The sequence below is a fragment of the Hirundo rustica genome, chromosome 24, assembly GCF_015227805.2.
Source record: "Hirundo rustica isolate bHirRus1 chromosome 24, bHirRus1.pri.v3, whole genome shotgun sequence".
In the NCBI taxonomy this organism is placed as follows: domain Eukaryota; kingdom Metazoa; phylum Chordata; class Aves; order Passeriformes; family Hirundinidae; genus Hirundo; species Hirundo rustica.
In genome coordinates, this window is record NC_053473.1 from 6,625,130 (window position 1) to 6,652,443 (window position 27,314).

The following is a 27,314-nucleotide window of genomic DNA, read 5'->3' on the forward strand; positions in this document are numbered from 1 at the left end:
CCAGCCGGGCACGGCCGCGTCCCCACCCCACAGCTCCCGCAGCTCCAGGGCCGAATTCCCACCCCACAGCTCCAGGAAAACCCTCGGAGCTGGAATCAGGGGCTCTCTGCCCCTGCAGCCCCCCGGTGCCAGGAAAGGCACCCCCAGTGCCACCAGGGCCACCGGCCGTGCCGATGAGGGGACCCCAAAAGCCAGCCCAGCCCCTGGGGACAGAGGTGACATCCTGAGATCCTCGCAGGTGACCCCGGGTGTCGCTGCCACCACTCCAGCTGCGCTGCCCAGGTTTTCCCTGTAGAATTCCTCAGACCGGGAGGGACCTGGGCCCATCTCCCCATCCCTGGGTGCATCCCCCACGCCCTGGGGGTGTCCCGCACCGTCCCTGTCCCTCTCCCTTGCCCCAGGTGCCACCAACAGCTGCAGGTGGCACCCGGCCACCGCGCCAGCGCCCTCCAACCTTTACCCCTCCCCTCCCACCCCGTAAATGATTAAACAGGAACAGCTGGAGCGGCGGCTGGGCTGTGGGGAGGAGCTCCTCATCCCTTATCCCACATCCCACATTCCGTATCCCTCATCCTATATCCCATATCCCACATCCCAGATCCCATATCCCTCATCCCACACCCCACATCCCTTATCCCACATCCCATATCTCACATCCCACACCCCACATTCCATATCCCACATCCCACACCCCTCCTGTGCTCCATCCTCCCAGGGGATCCCAGTCACACCTCAGGGAACCCCTGGAAGTCGCTTCTCCTCCTCCTTCCTCCTCTCCCACCCTTCCGACCCTTTCCTAACACACGGGGCACGCTCCAGGGGACACGGAGCGCGATGGCACAGCCCAGCTCAGCCGCTGGGGACACCACCCTCGGGTGTCACCTTCACGTGGCTCCATCCCGCTGGTGACAACCCCAGACCACGGGACGGCCGCTGGTGACACCACTCCCCATTGTCACCTTCGCGCGGGTCCGTCACAAAAGTGACAACCCCGGACCACGGGAGCCACCACCCCTGGATGTGACCTTTGTGCGGCTCCATCCCAGTGGTGACACTCCCAGAGGTGACAATCCCAGACCATGTGACAGTCACTGGAGCCACCACCTTCCACCTTCACACGGCTCCATTCCAGAGGTGACAACCCCAGGCCATGGGACAGCCACTGGGGCCACCACCTTTGGATGTCACCGTCTCACAGCCCCATCCCAGGGGTGACAACCACAGAGGTGACACCCCCAGACCACTGGAGCCACCTTTGGATGTCACCTTCCCACAGCCCCATCCCAGGGGTGACAACCACAGAGGTGACAACCCCAGACCACGGGAGCCACCACCCTTGGATGTCACCTTCCCACAGCCCCATCCCAGGGGTGACAGCTGCAGCGGTGACACCCCCAGACCACGGGAGCCACCACCCTTGGATGTCACCTTCCCACAGCCCCATCCCAGGGGTGACAGCCGCAGCGGTGACACCCCCAGACCACGGGAGCCACCACCCTTGGATGTCACCTTCCCACAGCCCCATCCCAGGGGTGACAGCCGCAGCGGTGACACCCCCAGACCACGACAGCGCCACTCACCTTCGACCGGCGACGTCTTCAGCCTCTTGCAGACGTTCTGGACGCCGCCGTAGGAGTCGTTGAGCCGGGCCACGGCCTCGGCGCTCCTCAGCTCCATGAGGTTCCTGAGCTCCACCATGGAGCACCCAAAGTCCCCCTCATGGCTGCCCTCGGCCACCGAGTTCCCGGGGTGGTGGTCGGCCACGTTGTTCGTCATGGCGGCGGCGGCGGCTCCGGGAGCGGGGGATGCGCGGCGCGGCCCCTTCCCTGGGGGCTCCCGGGGGGAACGGGCGGCTCTACCCCAGCCCAAGTTGTCGGGATGAAGGTGTAAACAGGATGTGCATGTTACCGCGGAGGCGACCTTAGCAACGCCCGGCGTGCAGCTCCTGCAGCGGGAGGAGGAGGAGGAGGAGGAGGAGGAGGAGGAGGAGGGCTCCCTGGATACCACAGCAACTGGAGCTGCGAAAACAACCGTGGGAAACAAAAATATCAGCGTTAGGAGGGCTTGGGAAGGAGCGAGGAGCCCCACGGGGAGGGAGAGGGGAGCGGCGCTGCCCCAAGGACGGGGACGTTTTGAGGGAGAACGCGGTGTCGGCGGGGTTTGGGAAAAAAAATTCCTGGGTGAGAAGTTGGGCTCGGAGCGAGGAGCAGGGAGAAGCGGCAGCTGCGGGGCCGGGCAGGAAAGGAGCCCAGGTGGTTCTTCACTTTCAGCCCAGGCAAACCCTGCCGTTGATTTTGGGATAAAAATACCCCTCGGCAGTGGGAAACAGCTGCTTCCTCCCCTGGGCGGGACGCTGGGGCCGGAGCAGCGCTCCCCGCCCTGCCAGCAGGTAGGGAACAAGCCCGATATCCCAACTTCCCAATATCCCAAATTTCCAAATTCCCAAAATCTCAATATCGCAATATCCCAAAATCACAATATCCCAAAATCTCAATATCCTGATATCCCAAAAATCCCAATGTCCCAATACCCTAGAATCCCCAAATCCCAATACCGCAATACCCCAATATCCCAGTATCCCGATATCCGTGGGAAAGGGGCTGCAGCACCCCGTGGGCTCCCCAACAGCTGGGAGATGTCACAGGAACCACGAAAGGGAAGCCAGGAGTGGCAGAGAAGCCACCAAGAGCCGGGATTTTCTCGGGAACGGAGGCTTTTCCGTGAGTGACCTGTCCCGAGGTGTCCCCAGTGTCCCCAGGTGCTGCCACCCAGGTCACAGCCCCAGCCAGGACAGCGGAGCCCCAAAAAGGCTTCAGCCGAGGCAGGCAGGGACCACGAGCGTCCCAGAGCTCCCCCATTCCCCAGGGATCTGGGGGCTGGGATTCCCTGCCGGCATTTCGGAGTGCTAGGGACAAGCAGGGACACGGCGGGAACAGCACAGGCTGGAGGGAAAAAGGGCTTTTTGTCAGCCAGGGTGAGCCGTGTTCCCGAGCTCCAGGGCAGCTCCCGGCGCTCCAGAGGCAAAAAGGCTGCGAGGGGAGGCTCCCACGGAGGGAAAACAAAACCCTTCCAAGGGCAAAATAAATAAAGGACAACGGGGAACGGCCACTCCGGCAGCACCCGCCCGGGACGGGGCCCTGGGGTGGCGGAGCAGCTGGGCAGGGACAGGGAGGGACAGGGGGACAGGGAGGGACAGGGGGACAGGGAGGGACAGGGGGACAGGGGGACAGGGAAGGACAGGGGGACAGGGATGGACAGGGGGACAGGGACAACGACCCCTGCTGATCCCAGGAACACGGGGATGCTCCAGCCCTCACAAACCCCACAGGAAGGCACTGATCAGCACAGGGCTGATGCCAAACCGCCCCATTCCAGCCCCAAAACTGCCCCAAGCTGCCCCATTCCAGCCCCAAAACTGCCCCAAGCTGCCCCATTGCAGCCCCAGCCGGGGCCTCTTCAATCTCTGGGGCAGCACAACCCCAGAGCACCAGACCCAGCCCTGCTCCTCATCCCGGGGCTGCTCCCGGCATTATCAGGGACCCACAGGCACCAACAGAACCTCGGGGACAGCAGTGACACCCGCACAATGTCCCCACCCCGGGAGGGACCCGTGCCCCTGCCGAGGGGATGGGGCACTGGGAATGGGAGAATGGGGTGGGGACACTGGGATGGGACACGGGGATGGGACATGGGGATGGGACATTGGGATGGGGACACTGAGATGGGGACACTGGAATGGGACACAGGGATGGGACACTGGGATTGGGACACTGGAATGGGACACAGGGATGGGGACACTGAGATGGGACACTGGGATGGGACACGGGGATGGGCACACAGGGATGGGACATGGGGATGGGACACTGGAATTGGGACACTGGAATGGGACACAGGGATGGGGACACTGGAATGGGACAGGGATGGGACACGGGGATGGGGACACTGAGATGGGGACACTGAGATGGGGACACTGGAATGGGACACGGGGATGGGACACAGGGATGGGGACACGGGGATGGGACATTGGGATGGGACACAGGGATGGGACACAGGGATGGGACACTGGGATTGGGACACTGGAATGGGACACGGGGATGGGGACACAGGGATGGGACACAGGGATGGGACACAGGGATGGGGACACAGGGATGGGACACAGGGACAGGACACAGGGATGGGACACAGGGATGGGACACAGGGATGGGGACACTGAGATGGGACACAGGGACAGGACACAGGGATGGGGACACTGCAGCTCCCAGGACACTGCAGCTCCCACCCTCGGGCCAGAGCGTTGCTGCTGCCCCGTCCCGCAGGGATCCCCGGCTCCCGCATCCCTGCCCGTTCCCAGCCCCGCTATCCCGCGGCTCCTCGTGGAGCTGAGCTCATCCCGGCAGCAGCTCCCGGCAGCGGGAAGCAGGAGGTGGCAGGCCCAATTAAACAGGCTCCTGCTGATTAAGAGAAAAAACGATAATTCCCCCACCCCACCACGCTCATTTCCTCCTCTTTCATAGCAACCGGCGCTGTCTGAGGAGAGCTCAGAGGTTAAGAGGGAGACAGTTAATTAATGCTGTAACGGCCTAGCCCTTAATTACCCCTGACACAGCTCAGAGGGCAGTGATCACCCCTGTGTCCCACTGAGAGATTCCAGCCTGGAATCCCTGTGTCCCATCCCTGTGTCCCACCTGTGATCCCAGCCCGGGACCGAGGTGTGGGACGGCTCCTGCCCGCCCTCAGCATCCTCCCGCAGCCCTTTTGGGATCTCAGCCCCCTTCCCGTCCCTGCCCCGTCCCACCAGCTCCCTGGCCAGGCTGGGAAGGATCAGCGCCGTCGCCCTGGGGAGCTCCCGGTGACTCCGGCAGGTTCTGCCCTTCCCTCCGGGAATTCACCCCCGGAGCCGGAGAGAGGAACAAGTTCCTCCCTGAGGGAAGAAACCCAGCTGGGAGAGGAGCGGGGACCTGAGCGACACCACCCGCGACACCTCCGAAATGCCACCCCTGAGCCGGACAGGGCCCGGGGACACCGGGGCTGAGGGGAAGGAGCTGCAGGCTCCAGGCAGGAGCCGGCGAGGAGCGGCGCAGCCGACGCGGTGCTGCAGCCGAACCTGCCCGGAATAATAAACGGCAGCACGGCCCTGTCCTGCCAGGGACAGTGACCAGGGACAGGGACCAGGGACAGGGACAGGGACAGGGACAGGGACAGGGACAGGGACAGGGACCAGGGACAGGGACAGAGACCAGGGACAGTGACCACGGACAGGGACAGTGACCAGGGACAGGGACAGGGACAGGGACAGGGACAGGGACCAGGGACAGGGACCAGGGACAGGGACAGGGACAGAGACCAGGGACAGTGACCAGGGACAGGGACCAGGGACAGGGACAGGGACCAGGGACAGGGACCAGGGACAGGGACCACAGACAGGGACCAGGGACAGGGACAGGGACCACGAACAGGGACAGTGACCACAGACAGGGACAGTGACCAGGGACAGGGACCAGGGACAGTGACCACAGACAGGGACCAGGGACAGGGACCAGGGACAGTGACCAGGGACAGGGACCAGGGACAGGGACAGGGACCAGGGACAGTGCCCAGGGACAATGACCATAGACAGGGACAGTGACCATGGACAGGGACCAGGGACAGTGACCAGGGACAGGGACTAGGGACAGTGACCACTGCCAGGGACAGTGCCCAGGGACAGTGACCATAGACAGGGACAGTGACCACTGCCAGGGAGAGTGCCCAGGGACAGTGCCCAGGGACAGTGACAGCAGCCAGGGACAGTGACAACGGCCAGGGACAGTGACAACGGCCAGGGACAGTGACCACAGCCAGGGAGAATGACCACAGCCAGGGACAGTGACCACAGCCAGGGACAGTGACCACAGCCAGGGACAGTGACAGTGCCCAGGGACAGTGACCATGGCCAGGGACACTGCCCAGCGTCCCCCGTGCCCGGCCCCAGCACCTGCTGGATTTCACCTCGCAGACAGGAGAGCGCTCAAAAAGCGACGGGCAAAAATTGATCAGCCGGAGACGCCACAAGTGACAACTTCGGCCACGCCGTGGGTGGCCCTGCTGCCACATGGGCGGCACCGCCGGTGGCACCAGGAGCCTGGCACGTGCCAGCAGGGCACGGATAGGGATCTTCCTGCTCCAGGACATGGGCTCAGATCCCCCCACGGACGATCAGACACGGAGCAATCCCTGCCCAAGCTCAGGAGGCTTTTCCATGGATCCAAGGAGGAGGGTAAAATCCACGCCCCAGCTCAGCTCCTCCGGCTGGGACATCTCCCACCGCCAGGCCAAGGAAAAGCGTCACCAGCCACCACATCCCGGCCCAGAGGCACAACTCCCAGCTTGGCTCACGTGGATCGAGGTGGGTCAAGGCGGAATCACCTTCTCCAAGCACCCGGACCCCAGCCCCGCTCTCGGCCCCCCTCGGCAGCACCCACTGTGTCCAGCTCCTCTCCCACTCGGGGAATGGGGCGCTGGGAACACTTGGCTGCCGGAGGTTGCCATGGCAAACTCAATGTAAAGCCGTCAGGGAGGCTGTTTATGTTGCCAAGTGGGGAGGAAGGGAAAAAAAAAAATTTAAAAAAAAATTAAAAAGAAAAAAAAAAATCAACTCCCTCAAAATTAGCCTTCCTTGGCTGGGGGTTGAGATTTCTCTCGTTGGGAATCCGAAGCTGCATCCGCAGCGGGATGAGAGGGGCCGCACGGACAGAGCCACTCCAGACGGACAAACGGGCTCCCAGAGCCCAGGTCGGGAACGAAGAAGGGAGCTGGGAGCACCTTTCCTGCCCTCGGGCTGGGAAATGCCCCTGGAGGTCCCGCTCCCTCCCTGCCTGCCCACCGCCAGGACCCACGGGGAGGGGTGAAAATCCCCTGGAATGCCGGAATCCAGGGGGGAATCGCGGCAGAGCGCCTCGGGGGGCTGCGGAGGGTGAGGGGTGAAAATCCCCTGGAATGCCGGAATCCAGGGGGGAATCGCGGCAGAGCCCCCCGGGGGGCTGCGGAGGGTCCGAGCCCCCCTCGGAGCCGGGACCCCCTTCCCGGTGGGAACGTGGGACCGGGGCTCTGCGCCGGCCCCGGGGCACCACCGCCCTGCCCCGGCCCCGCGGGGGACACGGGGGACACGGGGGACACGGGGGACACGGGGCCACCGGCAGCACGCGGCGGCCAGCCCGCGGTGGCACCGGCCCGGGGGGGTTCCGGGACCCCGGGCCCCCGCCCCGAGCCCCGCGGCCCCGCGGCCCCTCCCTGCACACTCACCGAATCGCAATGTGCCGATGGCAGCGCCTCCCGCCCGCCCGCTGCCAGCAACACCCCTGGCGAGGGAAGCGTCCTCCTTAACCCCTGCGGCACCGCGACAGCCGCGGGGACACCGCGACAGCCGCGGGGACACCGCGACAGCCGCGGGGACACCGGGACAGCCACAGGGACACCGCGACAGCCGCGGGGACACGGCGACAGCCGCGGGGACACCGGGACAGCCACGGGGACACGGCGACAGCCGCGGGGACACCGCGACAGCCACGGGGACACCGGGACAGAGAACAGGGACAGGGACAGGGACAGGGACAGAGAACAGGGACAGGGACAGGGACAGGGACAGGGGACAGTGGATAGGGACAGGGACAGGGGACAGCGGATAGGGACAGGGACAGGGACAGGGGATAGGGGACAGGGACATCCCGGAGAGGATCGCCACCCTCGGGGTTGAAGAGCGTCCAGGGGAAGAGGGGCAGGGTGGCGGAAGGTCACGGTGGCGGAACCTCCATCCCGGGGTGGCAGAGGGGACAAGGCCAGGCTGCGACAGCCCGGACAGACCCTGCTGGCACTCAGGGGCCCTGTGCAGCACCCGCACGGCTCGGGAGGGTCTGTCCCCGGCCGGGTCAGGAGGATCTGTCCCCACACGGCTCGGATCTGTCCCGGCACAGCTCGGATCTGTCCCTGCACAGCTCAGATCTGTCCCCGCACAGCTCGGATCTGTCCCTGCACGGTTCGGATCTGTCCCCGCACAGCTCGGATCTGTCCCCGCACGGTTCAGATCTGTCCCCGCACGGTTCAGATCTGTCCCTGCACAGTTCGGATCTGTCCCCGCACGGTTCAGATCTGTCCCCGCACAGCTCGGACCTGTCCCCGCACAGCTCGGATCTGTCCCCGCACAGCTCGGATCTGTTCCCGCACGGTTCGGATCTGTCCCCGCACAGCTCGGACCTGTCCCCGCACGGCTCAGTTCTGTCCCCGCACAGCTCGGATCTGTCCCCGCACAGTTCAGATCTGTCCCCGCACAGATGGGATCTGTCCCCGCACAGCTCAGACCTGTCCCGCACAGTTCAGTTCTGTCCCCGCACAGCTCGGATCTGTCCCCGCACGGCTCAGTTCTGTCCCCGCACAGCTCGGATCTGTCCCCGCACGGTTCGGATCTGTCCCGCACAGTTCAGATCTGTCCCTGCACAGCTCAGATCTGTCCCTGCACAGCTCAGATCTGTCCCTGCACGGTTCAGATCTGTTCCCGCACAGTTCAGATCTGTCCCTGCACAGCTCAGATCTGTCCCTGCACGGTTCAGATCTGTCCCCGCACAGTTCAGTTCTGTCCCTGCACGGTTCGGACCCGTCCCCTCCCCCGGTCACGCCGCTGTCCCCCGGCCCCGCTCCTCGCCCCGGGCCGCTGCCGGTGGCACCCGGGGCTCCGGGGACACCACCTGTGGCACCCGCGGGCCGTCCCCTCCCACCGCGGCATCCGCTTCCTCCGGCAGCGTGGGGACAGCGACATCGCCCCGCCCGGGGACACCCCCGGCACCGGGGACACCCCAGCGACCGCCAGAGCCCCGTCCTGGGGGCACGGGGAAAGGGGCCAGCGGGTCCATCCACGGGAAAATAAAAGCCGGGAATGCCCTGGAAAAGGAGCAGGAAAACGCCCAGGAAGAGCCGGGGCCCGGCGGAGTGCGGCAGCAGCAGCGCAGTGCCGGGGAAACTGAGTCACCGACCGAGTGACGGAGCCGGTGGCAGAGGCGGTGACAAAGGCAGTGACAGAGCCGGTGGCAGAGCGCTCACGGAGCCGTGGCTGAGCCCAGGGCGCAGGGCTGGTGCTGCAGCCCGGGAATTCCAGCGGGAATTCGCTGTGAGGATCCAGCCCCCGGGCAGCGCAGGGCAGGGCAGGGCAGGGCAGGGCAGGGCAGGCCCCCCTCGTCCTGTGTCCCCACCACGAGTGACCATTCCCATCTCCCACGAGTGACCATTCCCATCTCCCACGAGTGACCATTCCCATCTCCCACGAGTGACCATTCCCGACTCCCACGCACCTCCACGCCCGTGACGTCGGTCTGGCGACAAGGGAGGGGACACGCCTGGAGCTCAGGGTGCCACCGGCAGGGCCACCCCGCGGTGTCACCGTCACCCACGGGCGCTGCAGCCCCGTCGCGTTTCCTCCCCCGGGCGCACAATTCCCGGTGCCAGCGGCGCAGCCACGGCGCTGCCACGTGCCGGGCACAGGGCCGGCGGTCTGTCCCCAGACCGGCTGCCACCCCCTCGTCCCCACGCAGGTGACACCGCCACGGGTGGGCACAGCGCTGTCCCACCCCTGGCCGTGTCACACCGGCCTCCTCCTCCTCCTCTCCTTCCTCCGGCCAGGCCAGGGACCGGGAGCGGGGATGGCAGCAGGGCCTGGGTGACGGGAAAGCACAGGGAAAGGCAGGAGGTGACGTTCCCCCAAAACCCAGCGTCCCTGCCGCCGCCCCGCTCACTGCAGCTGCCCTGGCTCCCATTTTGCTCCTGTTTTGCCTCCTGCTAATTGACGTTGGAAAACTGCTGGGTTTTGGCTGCCCAAGGCAGCAATTAACTCCTGCGGAGGGCAGGGAAGGGGCTGGAGGCGGAACGCCGGGCACGGCCTCCGCACGGACGCGGCGCTCCAGGGCCTGGCTCCCCAAACCCTGCTGAGCCGAGCCCCGAAATCTGCAACCCTGAGCCCCAAACCCCAGAGCGCTGCCACCAGGGGCTGTGACAGCCCCGGCCGCTGCTGTCCAGGCCTCCGAAAGCGCCACATCCTCATCCTGGTGCCAAAGCCACCGGCGCAGCTGTCAGGAATCTGCCCTCGCCCCCGGCCGGGGCTTCCCCACTCCTCAGGGTGCAGCAGCCCAGGAATTCCAGGGGGGGTGGAAGCAAAGGAAAAGCAGGGAGCCTCCGGGAGAGCTGTCAGGGGGAATGTTTCCATCTAAGGCCTTGGTATTTCTCCGGCGGCGCCTGCACTCAATCAGCGCCGCTCCTCTCGTTATCCCCTCGTGCTTTACAAGGTAGCAGGGCCGTGCAGGAATGCAGGAGGACGGGGAGCGAAGCCGGCCCCTCCTGCGGCCCCAAACACCTGCGGGCATCACCCTCCGTGGGGCCACAGCGTCCCCGGTGCCACCGCAGCCGGTGCCCGGCGAGGTGACAGCGGCGCTGCCGGGCGCGGAGGATTGTCCTGGATGCCAGCACGAGGTTTTATCCGCTCCTTCTCCATCCCACTCGGCACCAGGAGATCGGTCCCTCCCGGCCTGGGAGCGCCGACAGCGGGTGCCCTTTGCTCCTCTCCCTGCCCTGCGGGTGAACCCGGGGCAGGGATGTGCCCACCACCTCCCCTCCCTCCTCCGGACCCCTCCGGGCTTGGCTCAGCGCGCATTTACAGCCCAGAGCGAGCCCAAGGCCGAGGTTCGGGATTTGGGCAGCTCGGAACTGCGGAGCGGGACCCGAGGATAAAAACGAGGCAGCGAACCGGGCCCGGGGCTGCTCTGGCAGCAGCAGCACCACGGACACGGAGCAGTGCCACATCCCGGCCCCGGCAGCGCCTCCGGGACCCTCCCAGCTCCCGCGCGCCCGGGCAGGAGGGAGCGGACACGGACACCCCCGGCAGGCTGTGGCCCCGTTCCCAGGGAGGGCTGAGCCCCAGCAGCTGGAGCCTCTCCCGGGAGGCCCCAGAGGAGCAGGAGAGCCCCGAGCAGGGCTGGCAGCAGGGTCCGAGCCAGCCCGGCCCCAGGAGAGGCCACGGGTCGGGATCCGGGGCTGGAATACCCAGGGCAGGACGGGAGGAGCCCGGAGCTCTCTGCTCCAGAGCCTCGGAGCTGTTCCGGGTACGGCCACAGCCAGGATTTGGGATTTGTGGATCCCAGGAGAGCGGGATTCCAGCAGGAGCTGCGGCAGAGCCGGGCACATCCCAGCCGAGGGACGGAGCAGCCCAGGAGCGCCGGGAGCAGCCGGTGCCCAGCTCATCCCCACACACACCTGAGATCCCCCCGGCCCCGACCCCCAGCTGCCCACATCCCCTGCGGAGAGCACGGGGATTTTAAACTCGGCTTGAACTAAATGCGACCCAGCAAAGCCCGACCCAGAGCACGGGGCGGTCTGAGAGGCACAGCAGCGCCCGGGGGCCGGGAGAGGCGCCGGGCAGGACAGGCGGACACAGGCACGGTATTTTTAGCAGGATTACACAGGGACAGGGGATTCCTACCCCGAAGATCCCTGGGGGATGAAAATAGGTCCCGTCACTTCCTCCAGCAGCAGCCGGGGACGAGCATCTGCCGCTCCGGGAAGGCGGGAGGGGGAGAGGGGCAGCCCCGGGCTTGGGGACACCCTGGGGCAGCGCTCACCTTGTCACCGGAGCCGCTTCCTCTTCCCTGCTCCCTGAAGAATCCCGGGGAAGAAAAGCCAAGCCGGCAGCAACCCCTCCCAAAAATCCCCCTCTGGAGCACGGCGGGGGAAACTGAGGCAGGAGAGGCGGAGCCGGCGGGACACCGCCGGGAAACGGGGGCTGCCCGGAGCGCGGGGATCCCCTAGAGCTGGGGGGAGATCCCAGAGCGCTGGGGTCCCGGGGGCGGCAGCAGCCTGGGGACACGGGGAAGGGCTGGGGACAGCAGTGCCCCTCCTGCCACCGCCACCACCGGAGCTCTGCCGCGGTGTCCCCGCTCCGGCAGCCGCAGCCCCGAGAATCCCCGCTCGGGATCACATCCCTGCCCCGGCTCCGGCCGGCCCGGCGTCCTCCGAGCCCTCTCCCCACGCTCCTCCAGCCCCAAATCCGGATCTTCCCAACAAAAAAAAAAAAACACCACAAAAAAACCCCGACCGCAGCGGAGATTTTCCAACCCGGCAACAAAGGGATTGGGAGAGGGGTTAAAAAAGGTAAAAGTTAAAAACAAAAAAAACGGGGCCGCGAGCGTTTTTCGCTGCCGCAAAGGGTTAAAAGAAATAAAGCCGGGAAAAGCGATAGGAAAAACACACGCGGCTCCAGGGAAGAGCGCGCGGCTGCTCCCGCTTCCCTTCCCAACATTCCCCGCTCCTGGGAAAGTGTGGGCTGTTTTCCATATATAACTGCGAACTGCTCCATGCAGTAACCAGTCTAATTAAAGGGAGCCAGGCGAGCAGGGAAAGGCGATATTTGTCCCGGAGAAAAGAGCCCCCATCCCCAAATCCCAGATCCCAAATCCCGACCCTCGCCCAGCAAGGGGGGAGGAGGGGTAAAAAAAAAAAAAAAAAAACAAAAACCAACCAAAAAAACCACCAACCAAACAAAAAAAAAAAAAAAAAACCCTCCAGGCGGGAGAGGCAAATGGGAGCTTGGAAAATATGGAGAAATAGGAGAGGAGCCAGATGGGCCAGGAGAGCCCGGGGAGGGGCAGGGCGAGGAGGAGGGAGAGCTCCTGGGAGCTGGGAAGGGGCACGGCCACCCCCGGGAGCCGCCCGGCGCCCTCCTTCCCCGGACGGCGGGAGAGGCGAGGGTTTGGGTGAGCAGCAGGAATCCGCTTGGAAAATAAATCTGAACGCGAATTCGCCCAGGCGGGAAGGGGCTGGGAGGGGGCTGGGAAATGCCTTGGAGGCACCGGGAGGGATCCAGGGGGGTGGGAGAGGCTGGGAGGGAGGGGGCAGCACCCGGGCACCATCCCGGGAACCATCCCGGACACCCGTATCCCAGACACCCATATCCCAGACATCCATATCCCAGGCACCATCCCAGGCACCATCCCGGGAACCACCCCGGACACCATTCCAGACACCCATATCCCAGACATCCATACCCCAGACACCATCCCGGGCACCATCCCGGGCACACACACGCTCTGGGGTGACCCACAGGGTCTCACCCCAGCCCTGCCTCGCCCAGCTGAACCCCACCGGTGTTTCGGAGGATTTGTCCCTTCAAGGGATGGAAAAAAACCTTGGAGAAAGCCCTGGATCTGCTTCCCACCAGCGCCAGGCACCGCCATAATCCAGAGCAGGCACCACATTCCCAGGTACCGGGGCCTGAGCCGGGGGAGCAGAGCAATTAAAAACCGTTAGCCTGCTTTAATTAAGTGCTGATTATATTTAAGAGTCGCCGAGCTGGGGAGAGGCACCATCACCATCATCGTGATGGGCATTGCCTCCGGATGGACACGGCTCTTTGCTCCCTAAAACTGGACTTGGTCCTGCTGCTGTCAGCCCGATCTGGAGTCTGGGCTGTCATTCCCAGTCCTGGCATTCCCAATCCCGCCATTCCCGGCCCCTCCTGGAATCCTGCCTGCAGCCCGCGCTCCCGGCACATCCCTGCTCGTGCCGCATCCAGCCCCGCGCGCTCCCTCCTCCCAGCAGCACCAGTAACGCCGGCAAACTGGGAAACCCCTGCCCTCGGAGCTCCCGCACCCCTGAGAGGAGGGACCGGGCCTTCCAGCCCCTGGAGCACGGCTCCAAAGCCAGGCTTTGCCATGAACGTGCCATAAATCCCAGCTCCCCCCAAATCCAAAGGTGCCGGGATGGAACCCCAGCATCCCAGCGCAGACTGGGGTGAAGGAGACCCTGAAGCTCACCCCGTTCCAGGGGCAGGGACACATCCCACAGCCCCAGGGAGCTCCAAGCCCCGTCCAACCCGGCCTGGCTGGGACGAGCTCAGCCTGGGACACAACGGGGACGAGGACACGGCGCTGCCGGGGGTGACACCCCGAGTGACGCCCCCAAAACCCCACAGCCCCCAGACGAGAGGGACAAGGTGGCCCTGGGGTCACCCCAGGTGACAGCGGCCACGGCCGCTCTGTCCTGGCTGAGCTGGAGCTGTGCGAGGCTTTGGGGACGCTTTGGGGACAATTTGGGGACGCTTTGGGGAGACTTTGGGGGGGCTTGGGGGACACTTTGGGAGGGGCTTTGGGAGGGGCTTTGGGAGGGGCTTTGGGGATGCTTTGGGGACATTTTGGGGACACTTTGGGGACACTTTGGCACAGCCCCAGCGCTGCCCCAGGTGGGTCCCTAAGCAGCAGCGCTAATCCAGGGATAATTGCGGCTTTAGCAGCGATAGGGCCCAGATTACCGGGAAAATCCGGGTTTAGGGGCAGCGCGCTGGCACCGAGCGGCGCCGGAGCCCACGGAGCGAGGGAGCCGTGGGAATACGGAGAGGGATCTGTGGGAATACGGTGAGGGATCCCAGGAACACAGCGAGGGATCCCGCAGACACCGGAGCCCAGCACGGACACTCCCCATGGCTCAGGGCACCGATTCCCACTCCCCATCCCAAAGGAAAAACGCCAAACCCTTGACCAGGATTCCAGCCCAGCTGGAATTGCTCTGCCTGCCGGAATCTGCTCTGTTCCCAAGGCTTCGGCTCCTCTCCCCTCTCCCAGCACTTTCCCTGCAGTACCAGGGGCCTTCCTCACCCTCTCCATCCTCTGCACCTCCCACGGAGCCCAGGCAGGGCTGGGCCAGGGGCTTTGCTCCTGGAATAACGAGGAGAGTGGGAATGTGGGGTGGCAGCTTGGACTGGGGTTGTCCAGCACGGCCTGGGATCCCCCAGCACGGTCTGGGATCCCCCAGCACGGTCTGGGATCCTCCAGCATGGTTTGGGATCTCCCAGCATGGCTTGGGATCCCCCAGCACGGTCTGGGATCCTTCAGCATAGTTTGGGATCCCCCAGCACTGTCTGGGATCCTCCAGCATAGTTTGGGATCCCCCAGCATGGTTTGGGATCTTCCAGCACTGTCTGGGATCCCCCCACCATGGTCTGGGATCCCCCAGCACGGTCTGGGATCCTCCAGCATGGTTTGGGATCCCCCCACCATGGTTTGGAATCCCCCCAGCACAGTTTGGGGTCCCCCAGCACTGTCTGGGACCCCCCAGCAGCACCTTGGCTGCTCCCCCACTCGAGGGCAGGCAGGTCCCAGGCGAGGAGGCTGAGATTCGGGGCAATCCCTCTGCTCCCTGCGGGCTTTTCCTGGATCCCTGTCCCAGGGCTCATCCCGAGAGGGCACAGATCCCCGCGAGCTCCCGGGGACGCGGCCAGGCCGGGCCGTGCTGCGTCCGGGGGGTGGGAGGAGGAGGAAGGGAGGCTCCCTGGTTGTCCTTTCCAGAGGGAAAAGGGACAGCCCCGCGCCTGGAAGCGCCAGGAAACGCTTCCAGCCTGCCCTGGGGCCGCCGGCCCCGGCACTGCAGAAATTCCATCTGCAGCATCTTCCCGGCATTGGATGCATTTCACGTCCGACTGCAGGAGCCCGAGGATCCCCTGGCTGCTGACCTGCACGGAAACACCCGGCTGCTGCTGCGCGGGGGGGACGAGGAGGAGGAGGAGGAGGAGAGGAGGAGGAGGAAAGGCCATTCCTGTACCCGGCCCCGGGCCAGAGATGCTCCAGCAGGTGCCCGGCGAGGTGCGAGAGGCACGGAGCGCATCCACGGATGGGGAGAGGAGGGAAAACAGCGCCAGGAAGGGAAGAGAGGATGGGAACGGACAAAAGGCAGCGGGTCAGGAGCCGGCACAGCAGAATCCAGCGGTGGGGCACGGAGCTGGAGCATGGCGTGGATGGATTCTGGGCCCCTGGGATCGGCTGTACCCATCCCGGAGAATCCATGGATACCAGGACAGCCCCCTCGGGATGAGCCTCCCCCAAAACACCCCACCCGTGATTCCAGCCTTTCCCACCTCCTCTAGGAGCCCCCCAAGTGGCACCCAGCACTCCTCAATAAATCCAAAGCGTCCCTGAGATGAGAAACCCGTGGACCAAACCCCCGTGGAACAGCCGGGCCGGCTCGCGGGGGCGCGGCACGCCCCGGGGACGCCAGAGCAGGTAGCAGGATGAGGTTTTCCAGCTGGATTTCCCCACGGGGACACGAGCAGGGCTCGGCTGTTGGCTTTCTCCTTCCCCCAGGAAATCTCCTCTGGCTCGGGAAACACCCTCGGGCGCAGCTCTGCGGGGAGGGAACACTTCCCAGGCACAGCTTTGCTCCTTCCCTTGGTTTTTTTGGCCAGTCCAGCTGGGGTCAGATTGGAGAGCAATCCATCACTTGGGAAATAACACCACTGCAGGCCTCCTCCCTCAAAGAAACCTCAAAAGACAGCATTTAAGGCGAGCTTAAATTGGACAACTAAAAATAGCCGGCACCAGTCACACTGGAAAATGCAGGACGTGGAGCTTCGCCCCCTCCCAGCTCCGCCTGCACACGGGGCTTTGTCCCCCCAGCCCCACGGATCCGCCCCGAGGGACCAGCGCGGGATAAATCCCACGGGGAATCCAGCAGGAGACCCCCGAGGGCCCCGACGGGAGCGCGGGGACCCAAAGCTTTCCCAGGCAGGATGTGGTGACTCAGAGCCACGTCTGCAGCGGGACACCCAGGAAAGATCCCAGCCACGCTTCCCGGCTTCTCCCAGCCCAGCCAAGCCTCTGATCCCGGCTCCCCGCCGCTGATTCAGCCCCGGGTGAAGGCAGCCAGGCCTGCGCCATCGGGATGAATCCCGGCTGTCATCCCGCTGCTCCGGAGGCTGTCACCCTCGCTCCGGCCATCCCGGGCATTCCCAGCTGCCGGCACGGCCGCAAATCCAGCCTGCCCTCATTTCCCCGCGCTCGCCTTCCCGGCGCTAATCCCTCCCTGCTCCAGGGGCAGGAATAATGTTTAACTCGGGTTCAGGCCGGAGCAGGGGCTCCCTCCCAGCCCCGGGCAGCGCCAGGCGTGTTCCCGTCCCCGCGGCTCCGACAGGGAGCCCCTCTGGAGCAGGGAGCTCCGGGAGTGTCGCACCGGGGCTGGCGGCACGCCGGGGACGGGAACGGGGACGGGAATGGGGACGGGAATGGGGACAGGAATGGGGACGGGAACGGGGACGGGAATGGGGGACAGGGCCGAGCTCCGCAGGGGCCACGAGAGCCCCGCAGCCGGCAGAGCCCGCCCGGAGCCTCCCCGTCCCCCCGGGATCATCCCAAAATCCGGGGGGCTTGGACACGGCAGGGACGAGAGGGGACAGCGCTGGAGGACCGAGCCATGCCCTCGCTCGTCCCGGTGTCCCCGGGCTGCCTGCGGAATGGCAGGACCGGGAAAGCGGCTTTCCCTCGGGATGTGTTCCCAGCGGCGCTCCGCAGCACCGGGCTGTTTTTGAGGAGGTGGGAGGGAAGGGAGGCGAGCAGCCGGAGCGCCGCGAGGGCCGCGCCGCTGAGCCCAAGGAAAAGGCTGGAGCAGCGCCGGAGAGGCGAGGGAGGCATCGGCATTCCCCGGCGGGAACAAAAGGAAAGGAAGGAAAAGAAAAGCCGAGGGCATTCCAGGGGCCACGGGCACCCCCCCGGCCCAGCGAGGGGCGGCGAAGGGACGGCAAAGCTCCAGCTGCCGCAGCAGGCTCCTGAATCAGCATCTCGAGAAACGGCGCCGAAAATCAGACACCTTCCGCCCGAAACCCGAGCCCGGACCCGAAGATCTGATCGCCGACCCCGGCGCCCAAAGAGCAAAGGTCGCCGCCAGCCCCCCGCCCGCAGCCAGCCCCTGCCCACCGCCAGCCCCCCCAGGCCGAGCAGAGGCAGCACGGCGAGGGCCGGACGCTTATTTTTAGCCCGGAGAAGGCAGGAGCCGGGAGCAGCCATCCCCAGCCTTGCCCTTGGCGCCGGACGCGGCGCCGCCGCCCCCCGGCTCCGGGCCGGCATCACCCCGGGCACGGCTCCGGGGCACGGCGGGACGAGCGGCAGGATGCCGGGCTCGGCCCCGGAGCCGGCCCCGCGGCACGGCGAGCGCGGTTATTTACGGCTCCTGGAGGGAGCGAGGCAGGGCTGACCTTTCCGAGCCGCAGACAAAGAGCAGATGTCGGGAATCGCCGCTGGCGGGGACCCTTCCCGGCCCGGCGGGATGAGCCAGCGGAGCCACCGGGGCCAGCGGGGCCGGCGGGGATCGGCAGCGGGGAGCCGGCCGAGGCCACGGAGAGCCCGGCGCGCCGGGATCCCAGCCTGGGAAAAGGAGGGATCGGATTCCTCCCTGCCCGGCCCCGCCGGACAAACTCTTCCGGGTGGGGACTCCTACGCGCTGTGCCCGGGCACGGCCCGCCGGGGCTGCTGCCTCCCGCCGCCAAAGACAGCCAAAAACCCGGCAGAGAGAGCCAAAACCAGGGAAACACGGCCAAACGCAGCCAAAAACCAGGCAAACACAGCCAAAAACAGGCGAACGCGGCCAAAAACCGGCCAAACACAGCCAAACAAACACAGACGAACGCCGCCAAAAACAGGCGCACGGCACGGAACCGACACCACCGGCACCGAGCCTCGCCCCACGCGCCCCAGCCCGGCTGCCGACTCATCCCTGCCCTGGAAGCGTGCAAGGAAAAGTTTCCCCGTCAGCACAAAACGCCAACGCTTGGCCAAAGCTTCCCCCTGGCTGCTGCTGCCGCCCTGGCCAGGAGCTCCCCACCTTGGGGACACGCCAGCGCCCGGCCCCGGGGGGCTGCAGGGGGAAGGGGTGGCAGGGGACAGGCCTGGTCCCTGCCGTGTGGCACTGCTGTGGCACTGGTGTGACCCGATCCCTGTGGTGTGGCACTGGTGCGACCCAGTCCCTGCAGTGTGGCACGGGTGTGGCACTGGTGTGGCCCTGCTGTGGCACAGTCCCTGCAGCGTGGCACTGGTGTGGCACTGCTGTGACCCAGTCCCTGCAGCGTGGCACTGCTGTGGCACTGGTGTGACCCGATCCCTGTGGTGTGACACTGCTGTGGCACTGGTGTGGCACTGGTGTGACCCAGTCCCTGTGGTGTGACACTGCTGTGACACTGCTGTGACCCAATCCCTGCGGTGTGGCACTGCTGTGACACTGGTGTGGCACTGCTGTGACCTAGTCCCTGTGGTGTGGCACTGCTGTGACATTGCTGTGACCCGATCCCTGCGGTGTGGCACTGCTGTGGCACTGGTGTGGCCCAGTCCCTGTGGTGTGGCACTGCTGTGACCCGATCCCTGTGGTGTGACACTCCTGTGGCACTGGTGTGGCCCAGTCCCTGTGGTGTGACACTGCTGTGACCCGGTCCCTGCAGCGTGGCACTGCTGTGGCACTGCTGTGGCGTGGCACTGCTGTGGCACTGCTGTGGCGTGGCACTGCTGTGGCAGGGGAGGCAGCGATTCCCGAGGCCAGGAGCTCTCCCACTGGCACTGGGATGAGCGCTCCCACCCCCCTGGATCGCTCCCACGTCCCTCCCTGGCTCCGAGGGCTTTGGGCACAGGGCTGCGGCTGCTGTCACAGCCGTGTCCCCTCCTGGGCCGTGTTTAGGGCCCCATTTAGGACTTGATGCCACGATCCAGAGATCCCAGGGCGCTGCCCAGGAGCACCCCAGCAGGGTCCCCGTGTCCCTCGCCACCAGCCTGGGCCACCGTGGCCTGGTCACCCTGCAGGGAGCGGGGCCAGCCCCAGAAGGGAACCCCACAACCCCAGTTCCCGATTCCAGGGGCCTGGCCGTGCACCAGCTTCCCACGTTCCAGTCTGGGGTCCCTCCCCGAAGCTCACAAAGGCAGGAGGACTCTGAACTCAGCTCTTACTCACAGAGAGCTCTCCCAGGATTTAAGGTGTTTAATTAGCGGTTTAAAGGAGTCACGGCCGGGTGGGTGACACCCCAGCGGGTGTCACGTGCTCCAGCTTCCCTCCTGCCCCTACCCAGCCTCACCTTCTGTCTTTTTTCCCTTTTCCTAATGATCCAGCAGAGGGGCAGGGTTTATAAATCCATGGAAACTCTATTATCCCCATGCATTAAAGCCAAAAGCAACTAATTAAAACATCAAAGTCACAGGATTCATTAGCTTGGCGCTGGTAGGAGGTGACAGGGATCGTGGCTGTCACTGCTCCCAGGGACCCCAAGGCTGGCCCTGCACCCCAAGACACATTCCCTGTCCCAGTGTCACAGGGAAAACCAGCGGCTTCCACTGGAAAGCCGCAGGGCTGGGCAGGATCCTGTCACCTGCCTGTCCCTGTCCCCCAGCTGGTCACCTCTGCCAGCACCAGCGTGGAGAGGAGGGAGGCTGGGGACAGCTCTGCCCCCCTCGGCCCTGGAGGCTGCGTCCCCCAGGAGCGTCCCCAGCCCCGTGACCCTGCTCCCACCCGGCACAGCGCCAGGGGACAGGGAAGGGTCCAAATTCCCAGCTGGCCCCACTGATTCCTGCGCTCTGCACGCCAGATCCCCTCCGGAGTGCCAGAACAGCCGGGAATCACCGGGAATGCTGCGGCATCCAGCAGCACCCGGGAGATCCGGCAAGCTACGGGAGACAGGGAACACCATGGTCACACCCAGCACTGACCACTGCCATGGTCACACCGAGCACCGGGCACTGACCACTGCCATGGTCACATGGAGCATCAGTCACTGCCATGGTCACAGTGAGCATTGACCACTGCCATGGTCACACCCAGCACTGGTCACTGCCATGGTCACAGTGAGCACTGACCACTGCCATGGTCACAGTGAGCACTGACCACTGCCATGGTCACACCCAGCACTGACCACTGCCATGGTCACACCCAGCACTGGTCACTGCCATGGTCACACGGAGCATCAGTCACTGCCATGGTCACACCAAACCTCGGTCACTTCCCACGGCCACGGTCACATGGAGCACGGGTCACTTCCCATCCAAGGCCCTCCATCCCCTTGCCCTCGGTCACTTCCCAAAGGACCTGCACCCACTTCCAGGCCCGCACCGAGCATCCCCGCCGGGGCTCCCTGTCCCATCCCGGCCACGGCGGGTTCGGTTCCTGCCCGGCCGCTCCCGGAGCCCGGCGGGATCCGCGGGCTCTCACGCAGCAGGGCGCAGCCGTGCCCGGCGGGGAGGAGCCGCGGGCGAGGAGGAAGCGGGGGCTGCCAGCCCTTCCCCGGGCCCTCGGCGGGGAGCGGCGGCCGCGGGTCCCCCCCAGCGCAGGGATCTGTGTCCCCAAACCCCCGCAGGCTCCAGCCCGCGCTGCGGGAACGGGCGGCCACTGCGGGAAAACTCCGCTCGTGGCCTAGCAGGGAGGAGAAACAGGAAAAGGGAATAAAAAAACACAACCCACCGGCCGAGAGAGGAGCGGGGAAGGCGCGGAGAAGCCGGCGAGGGGCGGGCAGGGAGGGAGCGGGGGCAGGAGCGGGGCTCCTCTGCCAGCGCTTGGGGACGAAGGGGAAACTCCGGGCTCAGCTCCACCCCGGCGCTTTCGGCTGCTGAACAATAGTGGAGAGGAGCAGCCGTCCCTCCCTGCTCTTACTCATCCTGCCCGAGGGCTGTGCCACCCTCGGGCTGCCCCCGCCCTCCCCGCGGGCTCCCGGGGCGCAAGGCTCGGGTGACAGCGACAGATTCCCCCGGGAAGAGATGCGGACCCACGGCACGCGGGCGGCGAGCCGGCAGCGCAGGGAATTCCCTCCGTCATCGTCGCCAGAGGAGGAAAAAAAAAAAAAAAAAAAAAAAAAAAAAAAAAAAAAAAAAGAAACCAACACCCAACAACAGCCGGCGCCCTCTCCAACCGCTCTACCTGCAGCACTCCCCAGCGCTCTTCCAGCCGGGAAGGGAGCAGGGAAGGAGCCGGGGCAGGGGAAGGCGCGGCGCGGGGGCAGGGACGGGGCAGCGCTGCCTCCTGCCCTGGGCGCGCCCGGCCCCGCCTGCAGCATCCCGGCACGGGCACCTTCCGTGCCACGGAACCCGGCCCGGCAGCCGCAGCCTGGAATTCGGGAGGCCTCCAAGCCCACCCAGCGCCCACCGCGGAGGGAGGGTCCCCCAGCCCCCGCATCCGAGGGGCGCCCGCAGCCCCCCCGAGCCGCCAGCCGGCCCGCGGGCGGGGTCCGGGGGTCCCGGGGGTCCCGGGGAGGGAAGCCCAAGGGCAGGGAGGGGTGGGGCTGGCGGAGCGCGGGGGCGTCAGCCTCTCTCGCTCATGATTTAATAATTCAGGTGCGTTTCGATGCTCAGGGAAGCGAAAGATTGAGGGCAGCGTCTGGAGGCGGGCAGGGCGCAGCCCGGGGCTTTGGGGCGGGGGGCTCCGCTCGGGCTCCCCCGGCCCCAGGGCGGCTCCGGGCGCCCCACGGCGAGCTCCGAGCACTCACCTCCAGCCCAGCTCGCCGCCCTCGGCTCCTGCCCGTCCACCCACGTCCAGGGCCGCCGCTCCACGGCCACGGGCAGAAACTGGCTGCACTGGTTTCAGCTTCGCACTGCAAACCCCCACCCAAGCTCAGGTCTCCAGAGATAAGAGCACAATAACCTATTGTCCCTCCTTCCCTCCCAGCATCTCCACTCGCCTCTGGCCGGGCGGGGAGGGACCACCGGGCGCAGCCCCCCCGCCCCCGGGGGGCACGGACCCACCGAGCCAGGCCAGGGATGCTGCGAGGCTCCGGAGCCGGGGCTGGGATGCAGGGAGCGCCGAGGGCAGCGGCAGGAGGAGGCGGACGAGGCCGGCGCCCGGCCGGGCTTCCAATGGATTTCCCGATTTATTTTTTAATTTATTTTCCGCCTCCCCACTCCTGTTTTCTCCGCCGTGGCTCTGCCCAGCCGGATCGGTGCAGGCGGGAGGGGGACGTGCCCAGCCGCGGCGTGGGCAACCCCCACGCACCTCCCACCGCATCCCACCCGAGCCACCGCATCCCACCCGAGCCACCGCACTCCGGGCGGGGAGCGGCCCAAACCCACCCCAAACCCACCCACGCAGCACCTTCCCCGCTCCGTCCTTGGGCTGCCGCAAGCCCCCCTCCCCTTCCCCCGCCTCTTCCTTCCTCCATCATCCTCATCCCCCTCCTCCCCGCAATGCCACAACTCGCTCCCTCCCAAAAACCCAGCGACACGCGCCACCGGGAACCCCGCGCCCCCCCACCCCGATCCCCCCCGCCGCAGCCTCAAGGGCGGACAACAAGTTGTAGGATGCGAGCGGAGCGCGTCCCCCACCCCAAACGCCGGGGCGCTGCCGGAGCTCCGCCGCGGGATGTCGGGGGGCCGCTCGCCCCGCAGCCGCCCACGCCCCACCGCGGCCGCGGCGCCGCCGCCCCTCTCGCAGGCGGGGCTGGGCTCGGGGGGTGCCGCGCCGAGCCCCCCACGGTCCAGGAACCCACGCCGAGCCCCCCCCAGTCCCACCTGCTGCACCGGGACGGATCGGGGCGGGTGAAATCCCCGCGGCCCGCGCCCCACCCGCCCCGGCGGAGCGCGGCTCCCACCCCCCCGATCCCACCGGGAACCCCCTCCGCCGCCGCCCCACGCCGCTCCCGAGTGTCCCCCCCCCGACCCCCGCGGGACCCCCGCGTCCCCCCCGAGCGCTCACCGGCTCCGGTCCCACGGCGCCCGGCTGGCGGCGGAGCCTCGGCGACTGGCCATGGGACGGGGCGAGAGGGGGGGGCACCGGTCCCGGGGCTACCGGGAGAAAATGCTTGTCATGGCAACCCCCGAGCCGTGCGGGGCCGTGCGGGGCCGGGCCGGCGAGGGAGGGGACGGCGGGCACGGAGGGGGAGGGCTCGTCCCAGCCCGTCGGGGGAGGGGCTCCCTTAAGGTGGCTGCAGCCCCGACGGCCGCTTAAGGGGGACGGAGAAAGGAGGGCGGCGGCGGGGGGGACCCCAGCGGGGATAGGAGACCCCAGCGAGGGCAGGAGACCACGGGCACGGCCGGGGTGCACGGCTGGAAAGGGTGGGGACACCCCCGGGAAGAACAGGGACACCCCCGGGCAGTGTGGGGACCCCCCCGGAAGAATGGCGGGGTTCACCCCCGGAAAGGGTGGGGTGCGCTCCCCCAAAAAGCGCGGGGACGCCCCCGGCAATGCGGGGACCCCTCCCAGGGCTCCAGGGCTTTTTGGGGTGTGGGCGCCCCAAAAACGCGAGGGCACCCTCACGCCCAAACCCCTCCCAGCCTCCGGGTGCGAATGAACTTCGTGAGCTGCGGCGAAATCGGGGCTCTTTGCGGGGTTTGAGTGGGTTTGGGGTCTGACCCGCCCTGAGAGCGGCTGTCCCCTCATGGGGCAGCGTCACTTTGGGGGTGCTGGCACCCTGAGAGCCACGAGGGTCCAGCACGACCAAACCCCCCCATCCCAGACCCCACCCTCACCCCCCTTTTTTTTTTAAGGAGCCCGGATAAAATCCCTCCTGGAATCCTTCCCCAGGCAGGAGAGGCTTTGGCCGCCCGCGGTGGCCTCGGGGCAGGGCTGGCAGGGGACACCCCAAATCCCCTCCCGGGGCCCCGGGTTGGGCCCGCAGCGGTTCCAGTTAAACCAGTGAGCGCCCGTGCGGGCACAGCCCCTCATTAGCGCTCGGAACGCGGTTTTCCCCCCTGCAGGGCCTGCTCCTGCAGAGCTGCACATTCCCGAGCGCTCCCGGGCGCTGCGGCGCTGGACGGGGAGCGCAGCCCTGGGAATTCCTCTTTCCCATTTCCCTGCAAAATCCCTCCCTCAGCTGGGACGGACCCTGCCGCTCAGCGGAGCTGATCCGGGGCTTGTTTGGAGCAGGGAATGCTGTTTGGAGCAGGGAATGGAGTTTGGAGCAGGGAATGGAGTTCGGAGCAGGGAATGCTGTTTGGAGCAGGGAATGGAGTTTGGAGCAGGGAATGCTGTTTGCAGCAGGGAATGGAGTTTGGAGCAGGGAATCTTGTTTGGAGCAGGGAGTGCTGTTTGGAGCAGGGAATGCTGTTTGGAGCAGGGAATGCTGTTTGGAGCAGGGAATGTTGTTTGGAGCAGGGAATGCTGTTTGGAGCAGGGAGTGCTGTTTGGAGCAGGGAATGCTGTTTGGAGCAGGGAATGCTGTTTGGAGTCGCCGCAGTGGCATCGGAGCTGCCCGTGTTGGATTCAATTCCATCTCTGTGACCTGGGCCTGAGCTTTGCTTTGAGGGGAGGAAAATGCCCTGGGCTGGGAATTCCTCCTCAATTCCTCCTTGGCATCTTCCCAGGGAGTTCACAGGGTTGTTCTTTCTGAAAATAAAGTATTTCAGGGCTGAGTCTTCTCATGACAAGGAAAAACGTTGAGTCTCAAAAAAAAAAAAACAACCTCAGGCCTCTTCCATTGAACCGCTCCACGCTCGCCCGAGACAGAAAAAAAATGGGAATAAACACACGGATTTTATCCCTCCACCAAAATCCGCCAACCCTGGCCAGACTGGCTCTCCAGGAGCAGGGAACAGCTTGGAGAAGAGGTGTTGGAGCAGCTGGCAGGCGCCGCTTCCAACGGGCCGGGATGCAAAACTGCTATTGAGACATAATGGCCTTTTCCAACAGGTTCTGGGAGCTTGGAAGGGATCTCTGACCATCTGGATTCGGGCTGCTGGGAGGAAATCAGCCTTCCTGCCTCAGGGAGGCCGTGGGAGCGGGGCAGCTCGGCAGTGCCGGGAATGCGCAGCCTCCGCGGACCCCTGGGTTTGGGTCGAAACGAGGGAAAAACAGGTTTTCCACCCGGGGCGGTGGCTGCAGGAGGGAGCGGCCAAAATCCGAGTGGGAAATGTGATTCCCGTGCGGTGACAGGCGGGGATTCCTGGACAGAGCCGTGAGCAGCCCCAGAGCCTCTTCCAGGCCGCGTTTAAGGAGAAGCACGTGGAGGAAGAGGGAAAATCCTGGCGGGAACGGGAGCAGGGGCAGGGGCAGGGGCAGGAGCAGGGGCAGGAGCAGGAGCAGGGGCAGGAGCAGGAATGTCACCTCCAAGCCAGCATCGAGCTGTGCCCACACACGCTGCAGATGGGAAAAATTCCTTCAGGGAATATTTCGGGACCCTCTGTGTGTGTGTGTCACAGCCACGGGGGTGGCAGTGGGGACAGGCCGCATTTGGGGTGGCAGTGGGGACCAGGTAAAACAAATAACCCCAAACCAGAAAATATCGCTGCACCAGGCTCTTCCCTAAAAAAATAAATAAATAAATAAATAAATAAAAAATCCGTGACTTCCCTGATGATTTCCCTAATATTTGGATTAATTTGCCTTTAATGCCTCCCAGGCTGGGAACTTGTAGGTGGAATTTTTTAGCCCGAAAAAATGAATTAAATCAGCCGAGTTGTATCAGCCAAGTTACAAACCCCTCCAAAGCCGGGGCCAGATCCTGATCTCATCCCGGGGGGGCGGAGGGCTGAATCCAGCGCCGGGGAAGGTTTTTGTCACGGTGCCGGCGAGCGGAGCTCGGGATTGGAGCCCCCGGGCTCCTCATGGAAACACTGAGTGGTTCCCGAGCCCCGGGCAGAGTCGGGCGCGGTGAAATCTCGCTCCTCCCGAGGGCTGAGTGCGGGACAGCGAGCGCCGGGGCGTGAGCGCGGCGCCGGGGGCTGAAGAAACCCTGGAGAGGCGCTGCCGGGAGAGTGGGGGGCCCGGGGGGCCCCGGGGGGGTCCGGGGGGGCCCGGGGGGGTCCTGGAGGGATCCTGGAGGGTCCTGGGGGTTCCTGAGGGGTCCTGGAGGGTCTTGGAAGGTCCTGGATGGTCCTGGGGGATACTGGAGGGTCTTGGGGGCTTTGGGGGGGTCCTGGAGGGTCCGGGGGGATCCTGGGGTCTTCTGGGGGGTCCTGGAGGTTCCTGGGGCATCCTGGAGGGTCCTGGGGGGTCCTGGAGGATCCTGGAGGGTCCTGGAGGGTCCTGGAGGGTCCTGGAGGGTCCCAGGGGACCGCGGAGCTGGAGATGCTCCCGCAGCTGCTGGAAAGGGGGTTTAAGGGATTTTTTTCCCCTGCTCTTTCTCCCTTTTTTCCCTCTCCCTGCTCACCCCCGAGCTGCAGCACCCCGAGGTGCCTCCTCGAGGCTCGGATTCCTGCCTGGAATTTGGGATGCCGATGGGAAAGGTCCCCTCATGGTCCCATCGCATCCACGGCAATTCCCTGCTCTGCTCCCGGCTTTCCGCTCACCCCAAGGCCTTCGGAGACCCCAGAAAAAGAATTCCCGCAGCCACGGAACTGCTAATTACCCATCACCGCACTAATGAACTCTCCTAGCCCATTCCTGCTCCCAGTTACTCCAACAGCCCCGTTAATTCCTAATTAAGCAGCTCTTCCATCGGGGAAAAGGGGCTTGACAGGAGAGGAGGAGGAATTTGGGGATTGGGAGGGAATTTTGCTTTATGGCTGTAATTAGGAGACGGAATTGTTTGCTCACCTACGGAATTCATCACCAAAGCGCCTGGGAGCCTTTTCCCTTCCCCATCCCTGCGC

General features: G+C 65.6%; 1 protein-coding gene across 10 annotated transcripts in view; it reads right to left on the minus strand.

The window, feature by feature from the left end:
* ATP2B4 (ATPase plasma membrane Ca2+ transporting 4) overlaps nucleotides 1–23,626 on the minus strand; it is a 51,716-nt gene extending 28,090 nt beyond the window's left edge. For 8 of the 10 annotated variants that reach the window (XM_040085754.2, XM_058423482.1, XM_040085757.2 and 5 more), the window contains exons 1-2: nucleotides 23,482–23,626; nucleotides 1,581–2,018 (exon numbers count right to left, since the gene is read on the minus strand). In XM_040085754.2, coding sequence (XP_039941688.1) covers nucleotides 1,581–1,776 — 196 coding nt within the window. In that variant the 5' untranslated portion in view covers nucleotides 1,777–2,018; nucleotides 23,482–23,626. Of the gene's footprint in view, nucleotides 1–1,580; nucleotides 2,019–11,633; nucleotides 11,812–18,025; nucleotides 18,165–23,481 lie in introns of those variants that run through there. The other 2 variants (XM_058423479.1, XM_058423480.1) reach the window with 2 other exon arrangements.
* Between the last annotated feature and the right edge of the window lie 3,688 nt (nucleotides 23,627–27,314).